Raw genomic sequence first — 27,893 nt, forward strand, 5'->3', positions numbered from 1 at the left:
GAAATGTACCCTGGTGATAACATCGTGGGGGGGTGGGATCTGATTCCACTCCCTGGCATAGGCGCAACCTATGGGTGTGATCCAGCAAGAGTTGAGACTTGTCCAGGTGTGGGGCAAGGACTGGAAGAGGTCCCCCATGTATTCCGTTAGGCTTTGATCTAGAATTGAGGCAGGAATACCACGAATTCATAGGTTATTGCGTCGGGCTGGATTTTCCAAGATTTTGCATTTGTCCTGTACGGCTCTAATGGAATGTTGGATTTCGCTTAGGGTCGTGGTGTGATCTTGGGTTTGATCCTCAACCTCCCCCAGTCTTTGCTCTGCTTCCGTCACCCTCTGGTCAGTGTGCTCTAATTTTGTGGAAAGTTCCGTCATGCAAGACCTAAACTCATAAAAGCCAGTAGGTTGTTTCTGGTTGAGGGGGTTCCCTTGTCTTCCGTGGTCATCTGAGGTGCAGAGTTGGGGGGACCTTGTTTCTTCCCCTACTCCGCCGATAGCAGCATTATTGCTATGTCCGTGTTCTTATTAGATTTAGATTGCTTGGCCATGACTTCTTCACTCCTGGAGTGGGAGGTGTGGAAACTCCTCAAGAAGGTAATGTAGATAAGTGGAAATTCGTGCAGCCTGAGACGGCCACCAGCACAGCACTGTGGTCCGAAGGGGGGGTGGAGTTGCTAGTGAGGGGGAAGGCCCCCATGCCTACGAGCCATTGATTAGGCTGAATAGCCCACCCGGGCCAGCTGGAAGGATGGGGCAATTGAAAAGTGGGCCGGGGCACCCCAGGAGGTGTTCAAGTGAAGGGGAGCAGCGAAGAGCCCATATTTAGCTAAGGCTGTAAGAAGACCTGGGTTAGGATGAGGCTGCTAGGTTTCCCAGAGGCCGTGGAATGTGGTGGTTGTGTTCAGCCTGGTGAGGGGTTCGGCCGTAGCGGGAGGGTCCTGGTCAAATCAGTAGCACTGCTGCATGCTACGCTGGGCCTCAGGGTCTCCTGGCTGAAGTCCAGATTGTGGTCCACCAGGACACTTGTTGCAAGTGGTTGTGGGCAGCTGTGGTACGATTAGTTCCCCTCAGGCCTTGCTGCCTTCAGTTGAATGCACCCATGGTCCGAGCCAGGGGGTTTGGGTGGGTGGGGGTCACTACCAAATATTGAGGGCAAACAAGAGGGGTCTAACCGGTGGACCCAGGGTCCAGACGCTGGTGAGTCTCTTGGTGGTAGAGAGGAAGGGGGGGTAGATCATGCAGGCCTCCCTACCTCCAATAGTGCAGGCCAGCCAAGTCACAGTGCTGCTCGTGCCTTCATCCGCTACGGAGCCCGTCTCCTCCAGGGAGGTTGGGGGGGAGGAAACAGTCCGGGCTGGCTCAGCAGGGAGCGAACGTGATCATTTGAAGAGGGCTGCTGGAGGGGACCATCTACCGCTGGCAAGGTGATCGTTGAAGCTGGAGCATACCTTCTCTCCCCCCTCCCCGTCCAGGCACAATTAGGTCCGAGGCTGTCTGGCTATGGCAGCGATGCCCGGGGAGTGCTGCAGCAGGCTTCCCTCTGGGATCGTAGGTCCCGTGGTCCCGGCCGCCGTTTGAGGTATCCGGCGGGGAGGTCGCCGGGTGAGCCGTGGGCTAGGCCAAACTGCGCTTGGCCCTCCTGGGGGCTACAGTCTCCTGAAAACGCCTCGGTGGAGGAGACAGGGGAGCAGGCGGAGGGTCACCGCAAGGAGCCCCTCCGGCCCCCTTCATACGGAGCTTGTCGAGGAAGCGTCCTTGAAGGCGTGTAGTGATGGAGGCATCCGGGGGGGGCCCAGTCCAGGTTGTTGCACTGCCACTCGGAGGGGCCTCAGGCTCCCTCACTCCTCCCCTCCCCGGCGCAGGCTAGCACATTGCGTGGCTCCGTCTGCCTTTTTGAATGATACGGCGTGGGAGGCCGTGGGGCAACCAGGTCTCAATCTCGTCTTCCTGGGGACTACGGCCCCCTCAGCTGCATCGGTCAAGGTCCCGTGCCCTCACACGTCGCCACCAGTGGTTAGCTCATCCAACCGGTCATTGGAACCGTATCAGGGTGTAGAGTGCAGCAGGCATCCCACGACGGCCATCAAGAGAGCGACCTTATCATCAGCGCACCAGGCCACCTTTTTTTTTGTTTTTTTAAACACTTATTTTTTTTTTATGTTAGCTCCTGGGCTGTGACCAGTGTCACGTGGCTCTTTATTATTTGAGTGGCTGACTATCTTGTGCAGGCCTCTTTAAAAAAATGGGGTTCCACAGGTATATCACTTTGAGCAGTGACGCTAAATAACAAAGAATAGGAATAACACATAATTTGTCTTTCTGGAATTCTATCCAATAATTGCTAGACCCATAACGGTTCATTTCCAGGCACACTTCAGGTGGCGAGTCACTGATTTAGCCTATTCTTAAACACCTCAACTCAGCCTTTCACCCTTCTGAGGTCGATAAATGAGTATCAACACAGGTTGGGTGATATTGTATGTATATTTGATCTATATAAAGCACTTAAGCGTAAGCGCTATATAATAACATATCATTTTCATTTGGCCTTGGACGTCTGCTTGCATTCACAGTAATTTGGTAATTATGGTCCTATACACACTGATATTAAAGATACATATGGTGATCCATTCTTGTATGAAATGTATATAACATTATAGTGATATCGCAACCATATTCTTTGTAGTGTACTTAGGAACAATATGTGATGTCCCATCCTGTTTTGTCAAGGGGTGAAAGGTCGTGTTCCACCGCTTCCCGCGATGTCACTTCGAGGTGGGGGGTCAAATGACATCACTTCCTGTGATGTCATCAGAGGGCAAAGGTCATGTGATGTCACTTCTGCTACCCCTGGCATTTTGGTGAAATGACGACCCTTCCCTGAAGTCGAGTTTGCACATCCCTATACCTCCAAGATGTAATACTTGTGATGGAGAAAATATTTGCCACCCAAGACCATGTGCTCAGACAAAGCTCAGAAGGGAAGTGCTATTAGCACCATGGCTGCCTCCAAACCCGGGTCCGGTGTCTCTGAACGGGGACTTACCGGGTCATTCCAACCTTGGAGGACCCAGTAAGTCCCCATTCAGAAAACCATTCCCCATTCCCATTTGAGCCCCCATAGGGCTCAATGGGAATGGGGAAGGAGCTAATAACGGTCCCACAAATTGCGGGCCCATTATTAGTTCCAAGGTCCCTTAACGGGTCCCACTAAGAACGGCTGGTCAGACCAACCGTTCCAGGTGAGACCCGCTAAGGGACCTCGGAATGTGGCAGTAGGGGGTTAACGGCATTGGCATCCTTACTGGTGCCGTTAACCCCCTACCGCCATACTCGGAATGAGGCCCAATGTGTCATTTTGTAGACACACAGGCCTCATTCTGAGTTTGGAGGTAAGTATCGTCCTTTACCGGCATGGCGCAAAAAGCGTGTCCGAGCTGGCAGCAGCCCGCTAATAGAGGACTATTACGACTTTGCGGGCACGAGCTTTACGCCATGCCGGTAAGGTACCTAGCGCCATGCCGCAAAAGGGCCCCAAAAAGCCCTTACCGGCATCAAGCGCACCGTAGATAACACTACTGCCATAGTCCAAAGCGGCATTACGGTGACCGTAAATAGTGGTGACCGTAATTAGCGGTCACCGCTATTTATGGTCACCGCTAAATAGCGGAACCGTAAATAGCGCCATCGCACAGGAACGGGAAGGATCACGGCGGCCATCTTTAAAAACACAATCCATTGCCATCCTCAGCACTCAGAACCCCTGGGACACTGCAAATCGACCAGAAAGTTCATCCAACCACCCAAGAATGCCAAAAGCACTCAAGAAAGGATCTGCCTGCCTCCAAAAGGAGAGATTCAGCCAGGATGAGCTGCAGATGCTCGTCGACACCTTGCATGAGCATGCAGGGACTGTGTTCAGCAGCAACATGAGGAGGGAGGCCGCGGTACGCAAAAAGGAGATTTGGGCACTAGTTTGCCAGAAGGTCAGTGCAGTGGGCAACACACCCCGCATGCTGAAGGATTGCCGTAAGCGGTGGGATGACCTGCGGCTGAGGGTGAGGAACATTCTATCGGTAAACTGTACCCAGGCCTTGGAAACTGGAGGAGGACCAAGTTCTCCCATTAAGCTCACCCCGTGGGAGGAAACATGTGTGAGAATGATTGGCCCAGAATCAATCAAAGGCGTAGGAGAGATGGAGTGTGGCGCTACAACATCTGCGGATGGAGGTGAGTGTCCAAAGTAAAAACTGCTAAGCCAAATGTGATGAAAGTCAATGTCAATGTCTGTCCAAAGAGTGACACGATGGTCAGCCACACACACACTCCCTGTAAAGTATGCCAAAGCAAGTGAGACACATGCCGATGCCTGGTGCAAGGCCGTAACGTATATGACACATACCACACAAAGTAGGAAATTCCATGAGGCACACAGTGTGCATGACCTAAATTGTGAGCATGTTAGACAGCACAGTACCTGACCAACATGAGTGACACCGACATATGGCTGCATTTACCACCCATGTATGAAATGACGTGCCCTTCCCAACACAAATGCCTATTACCCACAATTGTGTGGATGTGCAATCGTACCAATGTATGTATGATGCCTATCCAAACATCACTCATGCCGACCCTCTCTTTCACCCACATAGGCAGTGAGCATGACAGTTAAGAGCAGGACACCACCCCTGCACAGGACAGCAACCGTCCGTCTACATCCAGGGGACAAGCCAGGGTGCGCCGTGTCCCAGCAAGGAAGCCACCACAGAGACACATACCACCTGCAACACCAAGGCCCATGGAGGGCACACCACCCCCACCCCCACTGTTCTGCCTGCAGACACCTGTCCGACACCCCGTTCGGAGGAGTCCAGTGTGGCTGGGGAGGTGGCAGCCACGGCACCCCTCACAGTTGAAAACAGCCCAGAAGACATCTGGGGCACCATTGAGGATGACTCAGTGGATGTTGTCCACACCCCAACACAATTATCATCCCCCCAGGTATCCATGAGTGACACCGTTGATACCAACACCCGGCAGCAGTCTGGGCAAGACAACACCCAGGGACATATCAGTCCGGTATACAGTCCCAGGGAGGATGAGCAGGCTGGGCATGCCAGCCAGACCCCCAGCACGGCCACAGGTGCAGCCGCAGGAGCACAGCAGGCTGACCTGCACACTGCACTAATCCAGGAATTTGTGCAGGACAACCGTCAGGCCAGGGAGGAGTGGCGCACGGAGTTGACAGCACTGGGCCGGTCCATCACAGAAAACACCAACCGCCTCTGGGAGCTGCTAGGGCGCATCACTGATGCTTTGGAGGCAGGTCTTCACGCCCAACAGCCTCAGCATGAGGCCACACCATCCACCAGTAGTTCCACACAAACCAGCCTGCTCCGCCGATCGGTCCGTGTGCTGCGCAGACGGGACATGCCACCCCCTGGCTCTGGGAGTGCTGAGTGACTGTTTTTGCACCCTCATGTAGGCTCTGTGGACTCTATGGGACTTATGTGGGGGAGTTGTGGGGGGAGGGGAGTGAGGGTGTGTGGGGGAGGTGTGGGGGGAGTGGGAGGGGGGTGAGGGTGTGTGGGGGAGTTGTGGGGGGAGGGGGGGAGGGTGTGTGGGGGAGTTGTGGGGGGGCAGGGGGTGAGGGCTTGTGGGGGAGTTGTGGGGGGAAGGGGAGGGGGGTGAGGTTGGTGGAGGGTTTTGTCATTCACATTAATATTGTTACTTTCAATACACCGGTTGTGTAAAAAAAATAAACTGAGTGGACATTCATAATTGCGCATGTGTCATTTAATCTTGCACAGTGCATAGTGTACATGTACCCCCACACTCATTGCCCTATGTCCAACCATTATGTCACCCTCTGCTGACATGTATGTCAGAAATATTGTGCGATCACTGACTGGCGCACAGCACGTCCCTCCTGTGCATTGCCACCGTGATGAGGTCCTGCCACATCTTCATCATCCCCTTCATCATCATCAGGTCGTAGGAGTTCCATGTCAGGGGGCAGGGGCACGTTCCGGCGGATGCACATATTGTGCAGCAATACACATGCCATGGTGATCTTGGCCACCTTCTCGTGTCTGTAGAGGAGTGCCCCAACCCGACCGGCTGAGGCAGCGAAATCGTGCCTTCAACAGGCCAAAGGTCTGCTCAATTACCACACGTGTACGGGTATGGGAATGATTGTAGTCCTCCTCGTGCCTGTTCTGTGGGTTTCGGACAGGGGTCAGGAGCCACGGCTTCAAGGGATAGCCACCATCACCTGCAAGAGAGGGGAATGAAGGTAAATGTTCGCACATTCATGTTGGACAACTGTACTAGTCTCACATGCCTGCAGGTAATTGGTGCCTACATGCACATGTCCCTGGATGCATTGACCCCATTTCAGGTCCCTCTATGTGTCCTGTGCCTTGGACTAATGGTGTGGGTTGCATCTTCAAGATGATTCATGGTGTGCACTGACATCTTGTTGCACGTGCATCGTATATGCATACAGCAGTGTCGGAGTCAAATTAGTGATGTGTTGTGTTCTGTGAGATTTACTAGTAGGGAGCGTTGGCTGTAGTCTGTACAATATTGGGCATTCTGCGCTGATCATTTCCATGGTGACATGCAGCACTCCTATGGGTGTGCCGACCCGGTGACACACTGTGGAATCCCTGGTTGGATCAGTTCAATGCACTCCCAGGGATGATTGTCCTGTGTGGTGATATGCTGGAGACAGAAACATAGTGCATATGCACTGCATGGTGCAGGATGGCCTTACGGTGGGTGAGGGCCGCTTATGAGTGGTGCATGTGTTGTGGGATGTGGGCTGGTTACCTGTTAGTCATGTAGTGATAGGTGTCGACCTTACTACATCACTATGGGATTTGGGTGTCATGTACTGTTTCTGATGCTTTGGGGCCAGTGTTTGCTGATGTGCACATCGTGCAGTCACATCAACATTGCCACCCAGGTGGAGTATGCACCCCCCCATTGCCATCCAGGTGGAGTATGCATCGCCCCCCATTGCCACCCAGGTGGGGTATGCATTCTCCCCATTGCCACCCAGGTGGAGTATGCATCCCCCCCATTCACACCCAGGTGGAGTATGCACCCCCCCCATTTCCACCCAGGTGGAGTATGCATCCACCCACCTCACAACCCCGATGCACTGCCATGGCCCAGTCAGGCACGTCGTCCAGCATGTCGCTCCATGAAGTCTGGTAGCATGGAGTTCCGCAGGACCACAGAGTCATGAGTTGATCCGGGATATTGGGCACAGCAATGTGTGATGATCTTGCTGGCGTTGCATACCATCTGCACATTGATGGATTGGTATTGCTTGCGGTTGTGATACACCACCTCCATGGCATGCGGGACCACCAACTCCACGTGAGTGCAGTCGAGGGCACCTACACAATTTGGCATGCCTGCCAGTGCATGGAAGGCAACTTTTGTATATCTGAATATCTCCTGGGAGTCCGTGTTAGGGATATGTAGTCCATTGTGTGCTTGAAGAGGGCATCCAGCACTTGGTTCAGAATCTGGGAAAATAAGGGTTGTGATATGCCATGCATGTGCCCCACTGTGTGCTTGTAGGTGCCTGTGGCAAGGAAGTGGAGCACAGACACTTCCTTCAGTAGAGGGGGGATGGCGGTGTGTATTTCAATGAGGCTCACTATGTCGTCGTGTATCAGGTCCACTATGATGGTGATGGTGTCACGGTCCACACGGTACAGCGTGGGGATCTGCTCAGGTGTTAGGTTGAAGGGAGTGGCTCTGATGCGAGGGATTGGGGGCTGCCGGCGGGGTAACGGTGGCTGCAATGGTGGGGCATGCTGGGCCTGTCTCACCCTCCTTCTCCTCCTGTGTCTCCTCTGTGGTGGCGGCTGTTGTTGTTGTTGTTGATGTTGAGGCATTGCAAGCAGGTCCTTCAGCTCCAGTAATGCTACTACTATTGGCATCTTCTTGGTGTGGGAGGGGGCGTGGATGTGCTCTTTTTGTACTGGGCCTGACTCCATTGCCTCCACCTGTGCTGATTGTGAGCACCTGTGGCAGTTGGAAACACTGCTCAGGGCTCTTTACACCTGGTCGTGATGCCGGTATTTCCGCCATGCCGGTAGGCACTTTTTCCGCCTTCATGAGGCTGTTATTTGCATGTCCGCCTCACTTGTGATCTTCTCCGGTTTACGGCATGCCGCTAATGCCGGCATGGTGTGTCGCGTGCGCGCGCCCAGACCGCTATTAACAGCATCGTACTTTACAATGCCATTAATAGCGGTCTGGTTGGTCAGAATAGCTCGTAGCGGTAAGCAGCATCGTTTTTCCTTTACCTCCAAACTCGGATTGAGGGCCACAGACATATATATCGTAAAGCAGACTTATTTTTAGCTGCCTCATGCTGTTTTACAGATTTTGCATTAGATAGAATCAGAGGTATCTGTTTGCACTCTTATCGCCCGCGCGTTTGTTGCAAGGATAGTAAGAAGGCAGTGTATGCACTACAGAGCATGCGCAGTAGCAAGTATCCAACACTTTTTAGAAAGCTCCGAGCATACATAATATGAACATGATGAACCCGATCCCATTTTTCGCCATAATTTACTTTAACACATTTGTTTATTTGCCCTCACCCCAGTGTATACGATGTGTATACCAAAAGGCTCTTTTGTTGCATTGGCGTCCCTCCCGCCCTCCCGTTGCCATGGGAGGGGCGGGATGCGAGGCGTACGTGCTCAGGCTGCCGCCGGAGTACGACACCTCACCGCGTCACCATAGCAACCATAATAACATTGCAAAACCGCGCGTCCTCACAGTTTCGCTGTACATGGAGGACAACGCTACTTTGGAGGTAAGCTGCCAATAGCTGAATAGGTTTTTGTTAAGGCACGTTGTGGGGACACAAGATGCCCACTCTGTTATGTACTTGCTTACAGGCATATACTCCATACCGAATGACGGAATTCTTCCGACATCGCATGGATATGGGTTACTTAAGGCTTTGGATGAGGAACTCATTTATGACAGAGGTATGCTTTAGTATCTATTATATATTAAAGAAACACATATTTCTGATATTAACACGAAAATAGCATGCTGGTACAGGTACTTCTTATGTTTTTCTTCTCTTTTTGTTTGGATGATTTATTTGAACGAATATGATGTGGTATGTATATTTTATTGAATTTGATTATATCAATTGGACAATGTTATTTGAATTATAATTTATTTAAATTGCATAGCCCTGAAGATGGTGTAGATACACCGAAATGCATTCGCTTTTATGCTTTGGGTTGACTACGCATTTGATTTCTGTCTCAATACTCGCCGCTTGAAGTAACAATGAGACAGGAATGCACATTAAACAATCCCTGCACTTTTTACGCTTATTTGAGTATGGTTTTTCTAAAACGAATATAATTTAAAGAAAGTAATTCCAGGAGACTAACTGAAAACGAAAGGACTAAATAATCTCACTGGCTAATAGTATATTAATGGTTTATGCTCTTCGTGGAGCTAACTGAGAGTGTCAGACTTGTTGAGGTGTTCCAACCTCATCATTATCTGTGTTTTACTGACTACTGTCTCCCAGAAACATGTAAAGTTGCCATTGACTTTACTAGTCCTTTTAAATGTACAGACCCAGTACAACCTATCTTCCAATAGAGTACTGGAAGGGTTAATAGTTATCCCTTTTTGTCTGACTCTCATGGAACATTATTTCGTTCCCCTTTCGCTAAGATTTGGCTGGTGGCAGTGGTATCTACCATTTTTATTTTACCGCGGGCTATGAAAATATCCTCGGTAACGTTAGAGGCTATGGTGGTAGCCTCAAACTCTAACCTGCTGGTCCCCTTTTATTTTTATTCAGTTCCTGTTGGGTTTATTCACCATTTCTTTTTTGTAAAGGTCTTTCTCGTGTTTTACTCTTCGTGCCAAACCAGGTTTGGTTCCTTTGTTCGCCGTCCTTAGGTGGGCTTCTGCAAAGAAGCCCTCCTTAGGCGCCTGAGTGGACGGGATGTGAGGGAGGGGTTTGAGGCCCCCTGCACAAGGTCTCCTTGGAGACCCAAGTCGCACTCTAGTTTGATTGGCTAGGTGACTGTCCTGCCAGGACAGCCACCCTGCTGTGTGATTGACATTCAGGCTGTGTGAATTGGGGAAAACTGCTTAAAAGTATGTCTCTGAGACTTGGAAGGCAGAGTCGCCACTGAATCGAAAGAGCCAACGGGGAGCTGAAGGAAGACGACTGCTGCAACTACTGGACAACCGGTGGAACCCTGCTGCAGGGTCCAATCGCCTGAAACTTTGACAACAGAGGAGATCCGGAAGGAGTCTTTTCCCATTGAGCCTGGTGGGACCAACCAGCTCACAAAGCCCCTGGACCGCCTCTTCAGCCTGGTCAAATTTGCTGTGCTACAGGAAAATGGATAGCCAGTGAGAGAGAGTCCATTTGTGCTTTTAAGGAGCGCACCTTTTATTCGACGCTTTGCTCTGCTGCTGGCTTCTTCCCTGGGCAGTGCACGACCCTCCAGTCTTCCTCCTTCTTGTCACCACAACAGTTGCTTCATGAACCGTGAGCCTGCAGGAACTGCCAGGAACAACCACCTTGGCTACAGCATTCTTCTTCATTTAAGGTACTGTGCAAATCCGGTCGTTCGTTCCATCCGACCGCGGTGAAAGTGTTTGAAATCTTTCACCTCTCCAAAGGCGTGTCCTTCTCTTCTCTTTTGAATAACTTTTCCTCCGACCAACTTCGTTTTCAACTCTTGGCAAAGACTTAATCGCGAACTACTCTGAACTGTGTGATTCTCTGCAAAGACTCTGAACCATTAACATTGGCCCAGGCCTATTGATTTGAATCCTAGTTGTAGTAACCCTTTTCTAGATTGCCCTGCCTATCACTTGTTGGTGTTGTTGATTTTGGATAACCTTGTCTTTTCCTCCCTTTTAAATTGCTGGAGTGCCATTTTGCTCACACTTCATTTTTTAGCTGAACTTGTCCAGAATTGATTGGGGGTCATTGTAGTGTATTAAGATTGTGATTTTCTGCTGCTTTATATTAGTGAACTGTTTTATAACTGATGGTGTAAATAAATGTATATTCTTTTACTCAGAAACCTTGAATCAGTGTTTGCTTGAATCATAGTAATTGTTGTCCTTTGTGTAACTTCTGATACTGCTCACTTTACTCTTGAGATAAATCTTGCTGCTCAGCCATCGCCACCACTTTACTGTGTAGTACAGGCTTGTACCAAAGGTGAAAATGTACTTACAATTGTAGTCTTAATTGTATGTGGTGTTCCCAAAGGTTGCTGCATATGATTCTGCCTAACACCAAGGCTAGCAAGAATCGCTGCAAAACCTCAGGAGTATACATACGAAATAGCCCACATCGCAGGTTGGAAGAACGCACAAGCTGACTGCATGTCCAGGCTACTAGACCAAAATACCCCAGGCACCACATTTCTTAAAGACGTATGTGTAGTGGCATTATTATTATTATTATCCATAGTAGATATCAGGAACAGAGGCTTTATGGAGATGAGCAAGCTACATTGGCAGGAAGAAATGCAACAGGATGATGCCTTGGGCCGAGTAGCCCGAATGGGCCCGCGAAGGGTGGCCCAATGAGAGAGCAGTGACGGAAAGGTCTGTGACCATATTGGAAATTCAGCGACGAAATCACTGTAATGGATGGCCTGATAATGAGAGGCGACCATGTGATTCCCCCAAGAGGCATCTGCAAAGTAATATTGTGCAGCGCGCATGCAGGTGCAGCAACATGACGCGACGCAGAGTATGTGACGCATACTAGTGGCCCGGCATGGACCAAGAAGTGAGGGCAATGATAGAAAGATGCCAGGAATGCACCAACGTCAACAAACAACTGAAAGTGAGACAAGCACCCATGATATCCACAGAAATCACACACAGCGTCTGGCACAAAATAGGACTGGACTTCATTGGCCTGCTGGATGGAATGTCGGCCGATCCTAGGTACGGAGTAGTCCTGGTGGATTATTTCTCCAAGTGGGTTGAGATCAAATTTGTACCAGACATCTCCACGAGCACAGTTATAGAAGTAGGCAGTGCTGTTTTTCAAAGGGAAGGGCTCCCCAAAGAGATCATAACGGGCAATGGTGTGCAGCTAGTCTCCATGGAAATAGAAAGTTTCCTTAAGAAGCACAAAATCCGTCAATTGAGAGCAAGCTTGTACCAGCCTCAAGCCAATGGACTGGTAGAAAGGGCAAACCGCTTCTTCAAAGGGGCCTTAAAACTGGCATGTGCATCAGGCATGAATCCACACAAGACCAGCTTCCTGGTCCTAGCTGCCAAAGCATGGAATGCTATACCACTGAACCTTAGAGCAGAACCCTCCTTTTGGACTTTTAGAGCCAAAACAAAATCATGGCTCGCCAAGAAGAATTCCATCACCATCTGACTTTCTTCTTAAATGTACTTATCTCCTGTCGACCATCATGTAACCCTGTCAATCGCACTTATTGTTATTTTTACTGTATGTCTATACTATGCTGTAACCTCCTCTAAGTCTCCGGCACCCAGTTACTCCAGGGTTCAGCGCGCGGTATAAATAAAGAAACTAAAGTAAACTAAACCGTCAAAGAGGGGGTTGCAGCTCATTGCCTCACACCAAATGCAATCACAGGAGTATCTCCGTTTCAGCTGTTGAGAGGGAGAAGATCTGCATCCACGCTGGTACCACCGTGGTTACACCAAGTCAGAGAGGACGAGGACATCGACATGAGTGACATCATGTTCCAAATGCAAAGAAACAAGGAGATCATGAAATATCAAGGTGACAAACACAGAGCAGCCCATCAGACAGAGGTCAATGAGGGGGCTTGGTAAAAATACGCCTACCCCACAAAGACGCCAGCACGGGCTCCAAATACAGCAAGGCCATAGAAGTAACTCGGAAAGGAACCGACCATGCCCACACTAGCGACGGAATACGGTGGAACCTGGAAAGAGTGGCTGTGTACCGGAAAAGAGCATCCACCAACTACCCCTCCATGGAAGCAGACAATGACCATGAACGATGGGGATCAGCAAGCGACCCCCATCCACTAGAGACGGATGTCCCAGAAGAAAGGAACCAAAGGGAACAAGCCTACATGAGTCCTACGCCCCAGTCCAGAGAACCACACTGGGTAGCAACCACAATGTACACCACCTCATTCGAGACACACTGCATGACCACCCAATCCCCAACTGCAATCACCAACCAGAACAGGCCCCAAAGGGAGAGAAGGAAGCCAGCCAAGGTCACAGACTTCGTCATGGATTAGGAACCATCTTTTCCCACAAAAGGAGGTAAGCAGAGACACCCTCTCCTGAGATCATGTCTACGAGATCTCGCGAGAGTGCGCGATGAGAAGCGCGCGGATGAGCGCAATGACAGGGACTTGGAGGGAGGTTGGAGAAGCGACACCAGCCCTGGCGCTGCTCCGGCTGAGGTGACTCAGCCACTTCATAACCTGAAACATCCAGGCCCTTCCCAGCAGAGTGTAATACCAAGGTGGAGGAGAGACTCCCTTGACCCATGTGTTGCCCGGACTGGGCCTTCACACACACAGAAAGGACGCAGAGCCGGAGGACTGGAAACACAACCTTCTTTATTAAATGTATAACAGGAACTGGCGTACATACGCCAACACTCCTCCCTTTCAGCCCTCGTCATAGAACACACCTCCTTGCACTGCAAGCGTATGTCTTATAGGCACAGGGTTCGGCAACACCACCCCCAGGAAGAATGTTCAAACATCCAGGTCAACATTCTTCGACCCAGCGTGACGGCTTCCGTGTCACTCGCTGGGGTCTGGCTTGTCGCTCACCCTTTTCTCTCCCTCCTGAAGGATCAAACAGGGTTTCTCCTTGATGTGAGTCTTCTCCACAAGTCGTCCCGCGGCTCCTGAGTGGAGGAGACTCACAGTCTTCTTTCTTAACGAAATGTTTGAATAGAGAGCTGTTTCTCGTGACTGCTTTGTCTTCATTCTGGGCCGTTACCATCGTCCCTTTGATGGCCGTGACACTCATGGGTTTTGGGGCAAACTGAGAGTCTGTCTTCTTGATCATGGGCTGCTGAACAAGGACCTCGTCCCCAACCTGGAAGTCCTTGGCACTGCCCGGCGACTTGCGTCTGACTCCTGCTTCGTTTTTCCTTTCACCCCGGCATCTCTCTGGGCCACTTCATCGTCTGCTCCTCCTGGAGTCGAGGAATCTCTCACTATGCGTGTGTGTACTTCATATCGGAACATTCATTCTGCCGGGGTCCTGTTGGTGGTCTCGTGCAGAGTATTGCGATAATCCCATAGGAGCCGGCATAGGGCTTGATGGGGATTGGTGGCCTCTATGCAGGCCCTTTGGAGAGTTTTCTTTATCGACGCCAAGAAGCGTTCTGCCATGCCATTCGCCTGTGGCCACTGTGGTGTTATCTTAAGGTGTTTGAACCCCAGGTGCTTCGCCAGCGCCTCGAATTCGTGGCCGCTGAATGGCGGGCCATTGTCAGACTTGATCACCGTCAGGATGCCCCATTCGCTGAGCACTTCATCCAGGGTGGCTGCCACCTGAGGGAATGCTGTGGTAACAATTCTCTTGACGATGGGAAAATGGGAATATTCGTCAATGAGGAGGAGGAGGCACTCTCCAGACTCCAGTGGCCCGTAGAAGTCAACTGCGATTCTCTCCCATGGCCGCTCCGGAATTTGCATAGGTTGAAGTGGGACCGGGGGCTCTGACGGAGCCGTGCACTGGCAGGGCAGGCAATTCTTGATCCACTCATCGACGAACGAATCCAGGAAAGGGCAGCATAATTGTCTTTTGGTGTTCTCAGCTCCTCAGTGTCCCTCATGAGCTGTTCGGACAACGTCGGCCCCGAGAGTGGCGGAATGACGATGCAGCAGCCTCTTAGGATGGTCCTTTACGGCCAGCTCTGACAGCACCCTTGCCAGTCTCTCCATTTCCTCTTTGCACAACCCCGGGTGAGCCAAAGTTGCCTGTCGGTAATCCTTCAATTTGTTGGTATTCATCAGACTGATGGCAAGGGAGGTTGTTGGGTCAGCAGCTGACGCGGCCGCAACCGTGTCCAAGGACAGAGCAGGTGGGAGCAAACTTGCGGCCACGTAGTCGATGTACGCCACATCACCCACTCGCGTGACAGGAGGGCCCGCAGGATGGCGGGTGAGTTAGTCCGCCAGGTTCAAGTCGCCTTCAGGCCTGTGCACTATGTCGTAGTCATACTCCTGCAGTCTGATGCCTTATCGCTCGATCCTGGGGGGTATTTTGGTGTGTGGGTTGCCAAACAAGGATAACAGCACCTGATGATCAGTGATCAAGGTGAACTTCTTGCCAATGATAAAATTGTGGAAATGCTTGCAGGCTCAAACGGCATCCAGGCTCTCCTTCTTGGCCTGCGAGTAGGCGGACTCCGGCATGGACAGGGCCCTGCTGGCGTATGCCACAATGTGTCTGGGGTTGATGTCAGCTACACTCGTCTGTGCAGGATGGCTCCCAGGCCAACAGGACCGGCGACCACAGTTATTTCTGTGTGCCAGGAGGGGGTCGAAATATGCCAGGCGATGGGCCTCCATCAGGGCCTTCTTGATGGACTCAAACGCATGTTGGCATGCGGGGGAGAACTCGATCACGGCCTCTTTCTGCAGTAGCTTCCTGAGTGGCTCAGTATTGGAGGCGTAGTGAGGGGTTTATCTTGCACAGTATCCAGCCACCCCCAGGAAGGAACGAACATCGGCTACCTGTAGCGGTTCCTTCAGTTTGGTGATGGTGTCGACCTTCTCTGGGTTCGGGCATCATCCCTTCTCCAGAAAATATGTGTCCAAAAAACTTCAGTTTTGATTTACTAAACCGACACTTGCCAATATTGAGTGTGGGGTCTGCGGCCTGGACCGCCGTGCAGGTGGCAAGGAGTGCAGCGTCATGAGCCTTTTTGGATGCCCTGAAAATGAGAATATCGTCACTGTAATTTAGTGCACTGAGGATTGGCTTGATCTGCCTCACGGTTTCCTGAAAAATCTGACCTGCTGAGGAGATCCCGAAGTTTAACCTCCAATATCGGAACAGTCCTACGTGGGTGGCGAATGTAGTTCTCACCCTTGAGTCGGGATGAAGCTCCAGTTGATGGTATCCCTGTATCAAGTCAAGCTTGGAGAACATTCGGGCGTTGTTGAGTTGCACAATTATGTTCTCAATGCATGGGCCAGGGTGTTTCTCCCTCTGAATGGTGGTGTTTGCCATCCTCATGTCGACACACAGGCGCAGCCTACCATCTTCTTTTGTACAATGACCATGGGGTGGGTCCCGCGGCGGGCTCTATGATACCATCGGAGAGCAGTTGGTCAAGCTCTCTGAAGACCGCCTCTTGAAGATGGAACCCAACTCTCCAGGGGTGTTGCAGGATCGGTGTCACAGATGGGTCAATGTACAGTCTGATCGTGGGCCTTTTAGTCTTCTCAGGCCTGTACACAGTTGGGGAAATTTCTCCAAGATGTCATGTGTGGTGATGAGGCCTTGGCGTTCCCCAGCAGTGACGGCTCTCACGGTGTCCTTGCGCCTCTGATTCACTGCGGCTGAGGTTATCACGTCATCAGCGCCGACATGCATATCATTGAGCCCCAGGCATGAGGCCGTGTAATAGCTGAGGAGGCATCGTCCTTTTGTGGGGCAACGAATGATGTGTATGGTTGTATCGGTTTGCCGTCCTTTGAGGAGGAGATGGCGCTTGAAATGGCCTATGGCTTGTAGGGGCTTGGCTGCGCCCCACTGGAAGATTCTGGATTGTGTCACTTCAAGCGCTGGTTTGTCAGGGATTCTCGGGTATTCTTGCTCCCACATGATGTTCACAGTGGCACCAGAGTCTACCAGGAAGTGAAACAGGCAGTTACCCATGTTGACTGGGATCCATGGAGCTTCCCTGGCCTCCTCGCTGTCTTGGATGAGGTTGACATATTCGTCCTGTGCTGATAGGTCATAGTATGAGACACTTGTGTTAGGTATGGACTGGTAGTGGCATTCACCTTCTATGTACCCTTTAGGCGGTTCATCATACTCATCTGCCAGGTGGGACGGCTGCTCGTGATACCCATATACTTGTGGATATTCTGGATCGTGGTATGCGTCAACGGCACGGACATACCACCGTTGTTTGGGCTGGTAGAACCTCTGTTGAAAGTATAGAGGTTGCGGTGGCCGATACGGCATCCAGGTGGGTCCTTGGGGTCTCAGGGTAGGAAACGGCCTCCCCTCCCTGCAGACGGATTGGAAATGGCCCTCTCTCCCGCAGTTGGCACATCTGTGAGACAGGGCAGGACAGGATCCGGAATGGGGGAACGCCATGCCACATCGGTAGCACTTCCTCTGTTGTCTGGGTGATGGTAGGTTGGGTTGTCTGTATGGAGTGGCACCTCTCTCACCCTGCCGTGGGACTGGCTGTTGAACTGCCTCAATGAGTTCAGTAGTTTCATGTTTCAGTGTTGGTGTGCCTGCCATTGAGGCAGCCTAGGCGTCCACCCTTTCAAAGATTCTCGCTAGTTCACTGACCTCTGGAATCGTGAGGGGCTTTTTCAGTAATTGTTTCTTAAGCGTGGCTGATAGGCAGCCCTTAATGATGCGCAGGTGGATGACTTTGTCCAGAGAAAGGGCATCAAACTGCCAGTGAGCCCCTTTGACCCTCAGGCGGGTTATGTACTCATCTACAGTGTCTTGTAGCTTCTGCGTGCATTGATTAAATAAGTTTTGCTCATACTGTCTGTTGGGTTCGATAAAAAGTAGCCGGTCAAGTGCAGTGATCAGGGAGGCGAAATCAGGTTGATCAGCCATTGGGATGGTCTTGACGATAGCATTCACCTTCCCCCATCAAGTTGAGGAAGACGTCTCGTAGGTGAGGTGAGTCGCCTTCACCAGACCCTCTGACGAAGTGGTAAAAGTCCTCCATCCATTCGGTCCACTGAAGAACTTTGTTGGCTTGTGGCGTCATAGAAAACGGAAGGGGCATGCGCAGCTGCACAGATTTCATGCTGCGGGCAGGGGCTGGTGAAGTTGGTTCATCCATGTTAGCAGTTGTTTACCTCAGTGCTGGTTATGGGCAGGCACTAGCACTTTGAAACGCACTAGACTGTGGATCCAGTGGCGGGCACTCGCACGCACTAGACTGTGGATCCAGTGGCGGGCACTCGCACCCGGAGTCCCAGATGAAATGGCATGGACAGGAAGGGAGAAAGAAAAAAAATTCAGGGGCCCACTAGGGGCATGTCCTGTAGGCCCCCAGAGACATCTAAGGCACGTGGAGAGCTGTGGGGCCCAAAGGTGTGTGGAGCGTTGTGAGGCCTAATAAGGAGGAGGCCTGATGAGGAGGAGCAATGTCTGGCACCCACTCCCAGTTGGTCTTGGGGTGCTGCTGGTGAGCAGAGCAAGCATGGAACTCTGGAGGCACGTGGAGCGCCTGAACGGCACCTGGGGGCGGAGTCATGGTGAGCGGCCTCGCCTTCCTCACGTCGCAGCCGCTCACCGGCTGGTTTCGCCAGCTCGGGCAGGAGCGTGCAGAGTTCTGCTCTGTTAGAATGGGCAGGCAATGGGGGTCCTGCCTGATGTCTCTGTGCGTGCGCACCTGCACCACGGAGACGGTCTTCAGCTGAGTTGGGCCACTGCAACTTCGGCGCCCTATGTGGTCCCACTCGCTGGGCTTCCGGAAGTGGTAAATGGGGGCGGACTGCACCCCAAACATGATACTGCATGGGCCGAGCGCCCGGCATCGGCGGGATGAGACACAGTGGGATCGCCTGTCACAGGAGCGCTGGGCCGTCTGGAGGAAAGCGGCCTGGTGGGATTACTGGTCACCCGTGCCAGAGGACACGAGGTGTGATCACCCGCGGTAGGAGGACTCCGGCACAGTGGGAGAAATCCTCATCGCCAGTTGACACCCGGACTGGACCTTCACACACACAGAAAGGACACAGAGCTGGAGGACTGTTAACACAACCTTCTTTATTAAATGCATAACAGGAACTGGCGTACATAGACCAACACTCCTCCCTCTCAGCCCTCATCATAGAACACACCTCCTTGCACTGCGGGCGTGTGTCTGAAAGGCACAGGGGTTGGCAACACCATGTTGTCATAGCTCTCAACTCACACGCTTTTGGCGGGTGGCACCCGCCTTGTAAAGCGCGGACTCACCCGCCAAGCCTCCTGCACGCCTATTCATTTCAATGGGCTCTCACCCGCCAAAAACAAAATTGGGTGTTTTCACCCGCCTTTGCTACACAAATGGTTAAGAGCTATGTGTTGTGCAGTGAAGCCAACTGCACCAGCTGCATGGACACTGAGACCATTCCTGTCATGGACTAAATGCCCCCAGTTTCACTAATGCAGGTGTCTCAATAAACGCCTAGATCAATCCCAATATACGGGAAAAAGACAGCCAGGCGCTTGTTAAGTTCCTCCCTTATACAGTAAGGGACGGAAAGGGAACAGCCTCGAATGCCGCTCAATAAGTTAAAATGTAACGGAGTTCGTTGGGAAAGGTTGACATCCCAATTAGTAATGACTTGGACGAGGAAGAGAGACGTTGGGGTAAAATAAACTTCCTTCCGAACCGGGAAAATAAACCTCCAAACTTCTAGTAGTCAAATTAATGGCTCAATGGTATTGATAGTAATGCTAAATTACACTAGGTGGTTAGGGAAGTTTAAGCGTAGATGCCACAACCACTGTAGATTATAAACTTGTTAGTAGACCTAACCCATTGACCGACGTCCTAAATTCAGGTGAGCAATAATACAAGCCTGCGGTCTTGTCATAGAGTCAACCCACATCCGAGCCTTTTTCTTTCGCCTGAATATCTTCATACAGTAAATGATAGTGCCGTGATTTTAACAACGCTGAAAACATCTTTCCGTAACGTCATCTGAAAAACGCATTTTACTGGCTCTGAAACAGATAATATCTATTCCTATAATTAAATTCACAATCATTCTAAAGCCGTTTCTTTTTTTAATAGCTTGATAATACCTTGAAGGATAGGACAAGATTATGGATTTACAATGAACGTTTAATTTAGCTTTCCTTGTACTGAAGAGGAATCATATCCATTCTAAGATGGCTGCTCGATTTACTTAAATCAGTAGCAGCTCTGCTATGTTGTCTTCTTTTTGTTTCCATGCCCAGAGTGGCGACAGCTCTGGACAGGCAGTGTATCCTCGGTAAGGGTGGAAGACTAGCTGTGCTTATCCGCCCATTATCTGCCGTGACACCATGTATTATTGTAATGGAGATAACTGTAACCAGACTGACAACGCCAAGGTAGGTCCACACTGCAGATAAAGTGCTCTATTTGCGCTCTGGATTGGGCCTTTTTAGCCATAGCTGCTGCACATACTGTACTGAAGGGTCAGCCGGGATGTAATGTACTCGGCCTCGTTGATACACCGCGGGGTGACTTATTATTTGTCATAAATGTGGTTTTGTCCATGACATGAGTCAAGAGACTTTACTGGAAGTGATTTCGGGCTGTGATTGATTGTGGCATGAATTCCTTTATGTACAGTTACAGACAGGGCAGTGAGGTCTTCGTTTTCAAGGAGCGTATATTTGTTCTACTGTACGTTGAACTGGTGTACCCAAACATCCAATTTCATACCAGGAGTGCTGACCCATTTACCCCAAAGAGCAGTCCAGTCGGATTTTCTAAAGAGGCAATTAATATAGCCAAGTGCACTGTACTACACTATTTTTTTTTTTTTAATGCTCTTATATCCGTGCCAGAGTAATCCTTCTAGACATCTCCCTTACACGCTTTCAGTCCCCACAGACACATGCTTTGTTTTAATAATTATTTTTAAAATTATTAGAGCATGTCATAGAAAGGACCTTTTATTGTCTTTTCTTGTTACGCATTCGTTTCTATGCAGAATAGAACTGTTGCTGTCTCATTAAAAGCACAGGCGTGTTACCCGTATAAATTGCTGCAGTGCCAAAAACACAGTGGAGTATATTTTCAGTTGTTACAATCTTGACAATGAAACCTGGTATCACTATCTTGCCGGTTTTGCAGTGAACTGGGCAGTGCCATTGTATACCCTATTAAATGAGTTGTAAACCAAGCTATTGCTGTGCAAGTGTCATTCAACCCGTTATAGATCAACAATACATTTTAAAAAAAGAGCAAGCAGGAGATGACTATAAAAGATCCTGTAGGTGGAATCTCTTATTTTATAGCGACAGTTTTAAATGAAACTCCTAACCGAGATTGTCGGTTAAAAAAAATTGAGAAAACATTTGAGATCGTTTTTTACTTAACATATTTGGGTATGCCGGTTCAAAATTCACCAAAGGTGCCTTTTAATACTGAGGTATTACCCTATGAAGTTATTAGAAAGTGGCATGCTATTAAAAACGTAATGTTCAGGAAAGGGGGCTGTTATGTAGAGGGCCTCTTGGAGGCCTATAAAGGATGTGTTATTTCCGGTATTCTATATGGGTTGAGGTGCTACCAGAGTGTCATATAAAATGGCTTGAAAAGATTGACAGGAAGTTGCTGCGCTCGCTGCTAGGCTTACGTAGTATTGTGCCAGTAGATGGACTGTGGTTGGAGCTATGGCGCCCCTCTTTGCACTTAGAAAACTATTTGCTAAAATCTCATTGCTGCAGGCAAGAAACACTCGCAGCTGGCCCTTTCTGTACAACATAGTTCCCTAGGTCAGGAAACGCTGCCCAAGTAGAGCTGGCAGCCACTGCAAAGTTAAATCTAGAAGCTGTCGGGCCAGATGGTTGGACTTCCTTGCAGCACCCTTGGCACTGCACTAGTGGTGAGGTACATGATGCGCAGCGTGCAGCACACTCGGGTGCACTGTGCTTGGAGCAATGCCGTGGTGCTGGTGGATTGACTCTGCCCTGCGGCCAGTGTCGACATAGCGTATGTGATCACTCACATCCATCTGGATTGAGCGGACTCATCCCGACCTGTCCAGTGCACCGCTTCTTCAAGGGAGTGCCAGGGTCACCTGTGCTTGCTGGTCAGATCCCATGGTGGTTGGACTCGGGGCGGTATGCATCTCCCCAAACCCACGCTGGCCTGGTCCTTTGACCATGCCACGCCAGGTGATGGCAGGCAGGCAGGGCCACCACCTACTTGGTCCTCAGGCGGTCTAGTAGGGGACCTTCGTGGCAGTGTAGGGCTGGCAAGTGTCTTCCATGTTAGGGTGTCCTGTTTTTCCCCCCTGGCACTGTTATTCAGGTGTACAGTGCACAGGGCTTAGGATGCTGAAATGTTGCAGCTCGGGGTTCTGATGCTGGACTGCCCTGGCTCGGGGTTCTGATGAGCATAATGTGTAAGTCCCCTGTTCAACACAGTGCGGCTCGTGTTGGTGCACTGCCGCACTCGATCAACCAGTTGCTCCCTATTGTGCCCCAGGTCACTTCTTCAGGCAGGAGAGTGCACCTGTGGTAGTGCGACACTCGTGACTGGGTGACGCTGATAGTGGGGCTCTGTGAATGTTGTGAACAGACACCTGTTTGTCATTCTGGTCTAGCTGTCAACCCACCATGTTCTGCCAGTATGCTGGTTCGCTTCTGGTTAGTATCTGGACTGCCATTAGACTGGCAGTTGTCACCCTTTTCTATTGTTGAACACTCCGGGAGCACGGGTGGGGCTGCTTCCCCTGTATCGATATACAGCCCCCGGTAACCAGAGCTGCTTTCCATGTCAGGGCACCTCAGCTCCGTGTTGGAGACGTTCACACCACACTGTTTCAATATCAGAGGTGGTTCAGCTTGCAGCTTGGTGCCCTAACACTTTCACAAGAGTCTTTACTTTTGCCAACCCAGAGAAATGCTCATTTTATCATTTCCTTGTTCTCCGGCGCACTCGGCACGCAAACCCACAGCTTTCCCAACTGTAGGCAGCGGTACAGAGCGCCTTGATCGTCACCACCTGATTGGCCCGGGGAGTTTCCTGTGGGCTTGCCATCGCTCCTACACCAGACTAATCAGGATATTCACCGCCCATCGGCCCGGGACCTCTTCTATGTGGGTCGCTGCTTTCTAGGGGTCCAACACTGGAGGGTGTTTACTTCCGTTTGTTCTGATCTAGAGCCATATGGCTAACGCATGAGACAACACCAGCCTTACACCTCTTCCAATTTACATCAGACGAACACGGGACCTGCAAAGGGCAGTATAGATTTGTTGGTATTGCGCTTGCAAAGGAGAGCTTCCTTCAATCAATCCCTGCTCGCCACAAGCAGCTTGGTCATTGTTTCCAACAGATTTTGTCACCAGCCTGATCTCCCAACTTTCACGTGCTCCCGGCATGGATATGGCTGAAATACTCCACTCAAAGGCTACCCCCTCCTTTCTCGGTGGGGATCAGAACCACTGTCCCTTTGTTTGCGGGAGCTGCCTTTCTTGACGGGGGTTGAGGCAGCACAGTTACTTTTTTTGCGGCGGGAGTGCCGCGGTGGGGCATGCAGCACCACTCGCCCCCGGGCGAGGAGGCGTTACTAATTTTGCGGCTGCAGCCGCTCCACTCCCTCTCCCTTGGGGTACGCCTGACTCCTCTTCCCGCACCCGATTGCTGCGGGAGATTGGGGGGGGGGCAGCCGCTCCACTCCCTCTCCCCTGGGGTATGCCCGACTCCTCTGGCCGCACCCGATTGCTGCGGGAGGTGGGGGGGTAGGGCAGGACGTCACTCATCCCTTGCGGGCCTCATTGTGTGCGGCAGCCGACGCTCCGTTCTTTTCTTTTTTGGCGTTTTTTTTTCTTGGAGGGCGCCCCCGAAGTCACTGAAGATATGGCCGCAGGCAAGGTATGGCCGCGGGCTGACCCTCCCGTGGCCGCACGAGCACCCTCTTTATAGATGGCCGCGGCCAGGGAGGGTCCGCCAGCCGGGTCGCATTCTCTCGTTGTGGCTGCAGGCCGTGCATCCGATCTCGCAGCCGCTCGCTCCTTGTCGCAGGAGGGGCGGGTGCTCCTTCATCTGCATCGGGCAGCGGCACAACCGCAGGCGGCCGAACCAGAACTTGCTTCCTTCGGGGCGGGAACCGCTTCATTTCCTCCATCGCCGAACATATCTTCTCTTTGCGGCGGAACGCCGCAGGGTGTGCGCCTCACCGCGGGGCAGCCCGGGCCTACATCGCCCACGCCACGGCGGTGTGGCGCAGGCCACGCTAGACCCACCGTGGGGTCGAACACTCCTCTTCCCACCCCCCCACCACTTACTGGCAGCAGGGGGGCCACGTGGACTCGTGGTCCTCGTCGCCATTGTTGGGAGTCGCCTGCCATGGACATCCGGCAGGCCCCTTGGCACTATGGACCATCAGCGCCATCGGGGGTGGGGCACAGCCTGCCCGGCCCCTGACCATGCGGACCTCTGCCACCGTCCTGGCACGAGGGTCCCATGGCATCGGGGCATGCAGGCCCGGGCCTCCACGTGCAGGGGTGCGGCCTACATCATTAATGAGAAACGGACTCAGTCGTTCCTCTTTGGGAGTCTGCAGCCGTTCTGACGCACGTGCCTGCAGGAGCTCCTTTTATTAGCTTGGGCCATGACACAGTCATGGCCCATATTAAAGGGGCAATACACTTGGGAGGGACACATCCCCTTAAAGGGGCAATGCACATGGGAGGGTCACCCACAACACCGACTGAAGCAGAAGGCTTTTCCTTTAACTCAAAACTAAAGCCTAAAACCCTGGCATGGGATCATTCACAATCAGTAGAGAAGCTATCTGCTAAGAAAAGGTATGCCCAATACATTGGGCAACAGTTCTTTCCTGACATGCCATGCAGTTATTTTACTAGAATATGTAACCCTGTCTTGAGACGCTTTATTTCTTACCTTCCACTGAACTTGCTGCCCGTTTTAGAATACACCGTTGCATGGAAGGGTATCCCTTTGCAGTGCTGGCTATGCAGTAAAATTATTGAAACCGCTAGACACATTTTGACCCAGTGCCCGTGTATGTACGAATACTACCATAAGGCATACGAGAAATGTGTTTCATCATCGGGCGGCTCTGATCAGTTATGTTCTGTAATTTACTCAACAAATTAATTGGTATTACTGCCGCATCCTACCATGTACGGAAAAAGCGCATCAGCAATTAATTATTTTTGGCTTGTAAAGGTTCTGTTTTTTTTAATGAAATATCAATTTACTGTTATTCATGTTAATTGGTTTAAGCCTATGATGTGTATTTAAAAAGTCGTGTAACTGCAATTTTTTTCCTTTTATTCTTTATTTTATCATTGCATGGGTCTATGATATGTCAGTCTCTAAACAAAGTGACTGCTGCCTGGACCTGGCACAGTTCCACAACACTCGCCAAAAGAAATTGCAAGGAGCCTCCTAGTTCAACACCAGATAAAAACCAATACATTAATGCGTCCTTAAGTTATATTCTAGTTATTAAAGTAAGGTTAAAACATCCATATATCACATTTAAGAATGCATAATCCCTCTAACAGATTTCAGTCACTTTGATAAGGAATCTGTTAAGACAACTTCCACAAAACTGGGAAAGATCGTTTGGATGTTCTGAAGAGCAGTAAAGAAAGACCTCGTTTTAGAGGGGCTCTCCATACTTTCAGTTCTGTAGTTTAAGGTCTGGGGAGGAGAGGATAGCTCAGTGGCAACACGTTCCAGAGCAACACAGGTTTGAATCCCAGTTCTTTGCTTAGGGATTGGTCTCCAGCATTAAACGCATTATAGAAGATTAATTAAATTCAATGGTGGTGTTTGGAGTGGTAATCTAAGGGCTCTGAATTTACCTAGCTCCTCTGGCCCTGCCGTAACATAATTTCACCTTATGAAAGACTGTTCCTGCAGTCTAGGGAATAGGTGTTCAGTCATTGTGGGAGCAACACTGTCATTAGCAGAAAAGAATACCTAAGTGTACCAATTTACCTATCGATTGCTAATGCCATTCGTAGTGTCACAAGATGGGCCTTTAAGTGGACCTACATTATGCCAGTGGTCTCCTTAGAATTCTTATGCAGGGCTGAATAGCCACCCTTTAAAAGATTGCCCTGCCCCCTTTTTGGCCTAATTTTGGGATTTTGTTTATTTGCTTACCCCAAAGATTTGTACCTCCCAAAAGTTCCATTTTGCCCTGCCAATGTTTGGTCGGTGCCTGACAGAAATGAAACTTGCCTTGCTCTTTGAATCATGGGAGATCACTTCTGTGCTGCCCCCTGCAGTTTTACACTGCCACTCTTATAACTGTAGTAATACATCTCTGAATTAAGTAATTCAGCTAAACCTAGACCAGCACATCTACCTATCTGCCCCCCAAATCCCCAACATAGCAAAATTCAGAAGTTGAGAAACATAAATCTTATAACTTCATTGGATGAAAAGTGTACACAGTCTTAAGGCTTTAACCATATTCATAGTTTTTTGCTTTCTATTGTAGTGGTTTAGCTCAATTAACTTTTTAGGTTCAGTAATCTGTAAACTTTACTGCCTTCGTACTACTTGCCCCCAGACCCAACCCAATCTCCCACTGTACTTGGGTAAATAGGACCACCTGAAAAAGACTGTTCTGTTGAGCATACAACTGACTTCTCATGTTAGAATAGCACGGTTGCCTATAATGTGAGAGCTCTGCTATTTTGGATTTCTCAATAGGGTTATCTATGTCACAACATCAACTATTCAGATGGTCTGGAAGCTTCTGTAGTACTTCCTCGGCAGAATATTGATCATAAATGTTATCTATGTGCTCGTTGGTTTGATAGTTTGCATTGGCAAAGAACTGTTTCGTGCAGGTACAAAGTCGAAAACCTTGCTTAGCAATAGGCACCAGTGTCAAGCCACCCTGACCTACAGTATTCCTGTGAGGTGAAAGTATAATGCTGCCATGAGTCCATCCACCTGACTTTGTGCTTTTTTTAGTGTGTGTGTGTATGTGTGTGTATATATATATATATATATATATATATATATATATATATATATATATATATGCTAGTGGCTGTGTAGTTATGGTTAAGTTGCTGTTTCCATAGGAAGAGCCCTTTTTGGGTGGCTTATAACTTCGCTCTCCCTGGACGAATCCTCACCAAACTTTGCAAAAAAAGTATATGGGTCACTCTGAATTTTTTTTGCAAAGTTTGGTGAGGTTTGGTCCGGGGGGGCAAAGTTATAAGGGGGGGTCCCAAAACTTCTTTTTTTCCCATAGACTGAATGAGGAAAATCTTTGCTCACGCCTACAGCCCAAACCGCTGGACGGATTTTCACCAAATTTGGACCAGGAGCATCGGCTTGGTCCCGAAAGCGTGCTTTTGCAAATTTGGTGAAAACCTGTCCAGTAGTTTTTATAAAATGAGCAAAAAATAGGTCCAAAAAAATTAGTGATATCTATGTTCGGTCCGGACATGCAACGTGTTCGCTGATTGGACGGCGAAGAGCGTGAAGCGCGTCAGATTTTCGGGAACGCCCGACATCTTGAATTTGCGGACGTCCGCGGACAGCGCAGTGAAACTTGGTGGAGAAATGCTATTTAGTAGAGTGTGTTGGTGTGTAAGACTGTTTGGGGAGGGTTGGGGAGTAAGAGATGGGTTAAATGTTGTATTTATTTAGGTGGTAGATCTCCTTGTTGTGTTCGATTTTGTCCGCGGACAACGCGGATGTCCTGAAATGTTCTAAATAAATGAAATGGGGGTGCTCTGAGGACAGTACGTATAGTTCGTAGGCAAGTTGAAACTGTTCTAAGAACACGTGCGGTGTACTGATATGTTCAAAAGTAAACGAAATGGGGGTGTCCTGAGGACGGTATGACTGTCCGTACTGTTCGCAAGCAAGTTGAAACTGTTGTAAGAACACATGAAGTGTCCTGGGATGGCGTCAGTAAACAAAT

General features: G+C 50.2%; 1 protein-coding gene across 9 annotated transcripts in view; it reads left to right on the forward strand.

Moving 5' to 3' along the window:
* Positions 1–27,893, forward strand: part of APIP (APAF1 interacting protein) — a 1,110,572-nt gene that overhangs the window by 428,320 nt on the left and 654,359 nt on the right. For 3 of the 9 annotated variants that reach the window (XM_069623367.1, XM_069623371.1, XM_069623373.1), the window contains exon 1: positions 20,195–20,337. The exons of the other annotated variants lie outside the window; for them this stretch is intronic. In XM_069623367.1, coding sequence (XP_069479468.1) covers positions 20,290–20,337 — 48 coding nt within the window. In that variant the 5' untranslated portion in view covers positions 20,195–20,289. Of the gene's footprint in view, positions 1–20,194; positions 20,338–27,893 lie in introns of those variants that run through there. 9 annotated transcript variants of the gene reach the window in all.

The sequence above is a fragment of the Ambystoma mexicanum genome, chromosome 11 (assembly GCF_040938575.1).
Source record: "Ambystoma mexicanum isolate Mex_15411 chromosome 11, UKY_AmexF1_1, whole genome shotgun sequence".
Classification (NCBI taxonomy): domain Eukaryota; kingdom Metazoa; phylum Chordata; class Amphibia; order Caudata; family Ambystomatidae; genus Ambystoma; species Ambystoma mexicanum.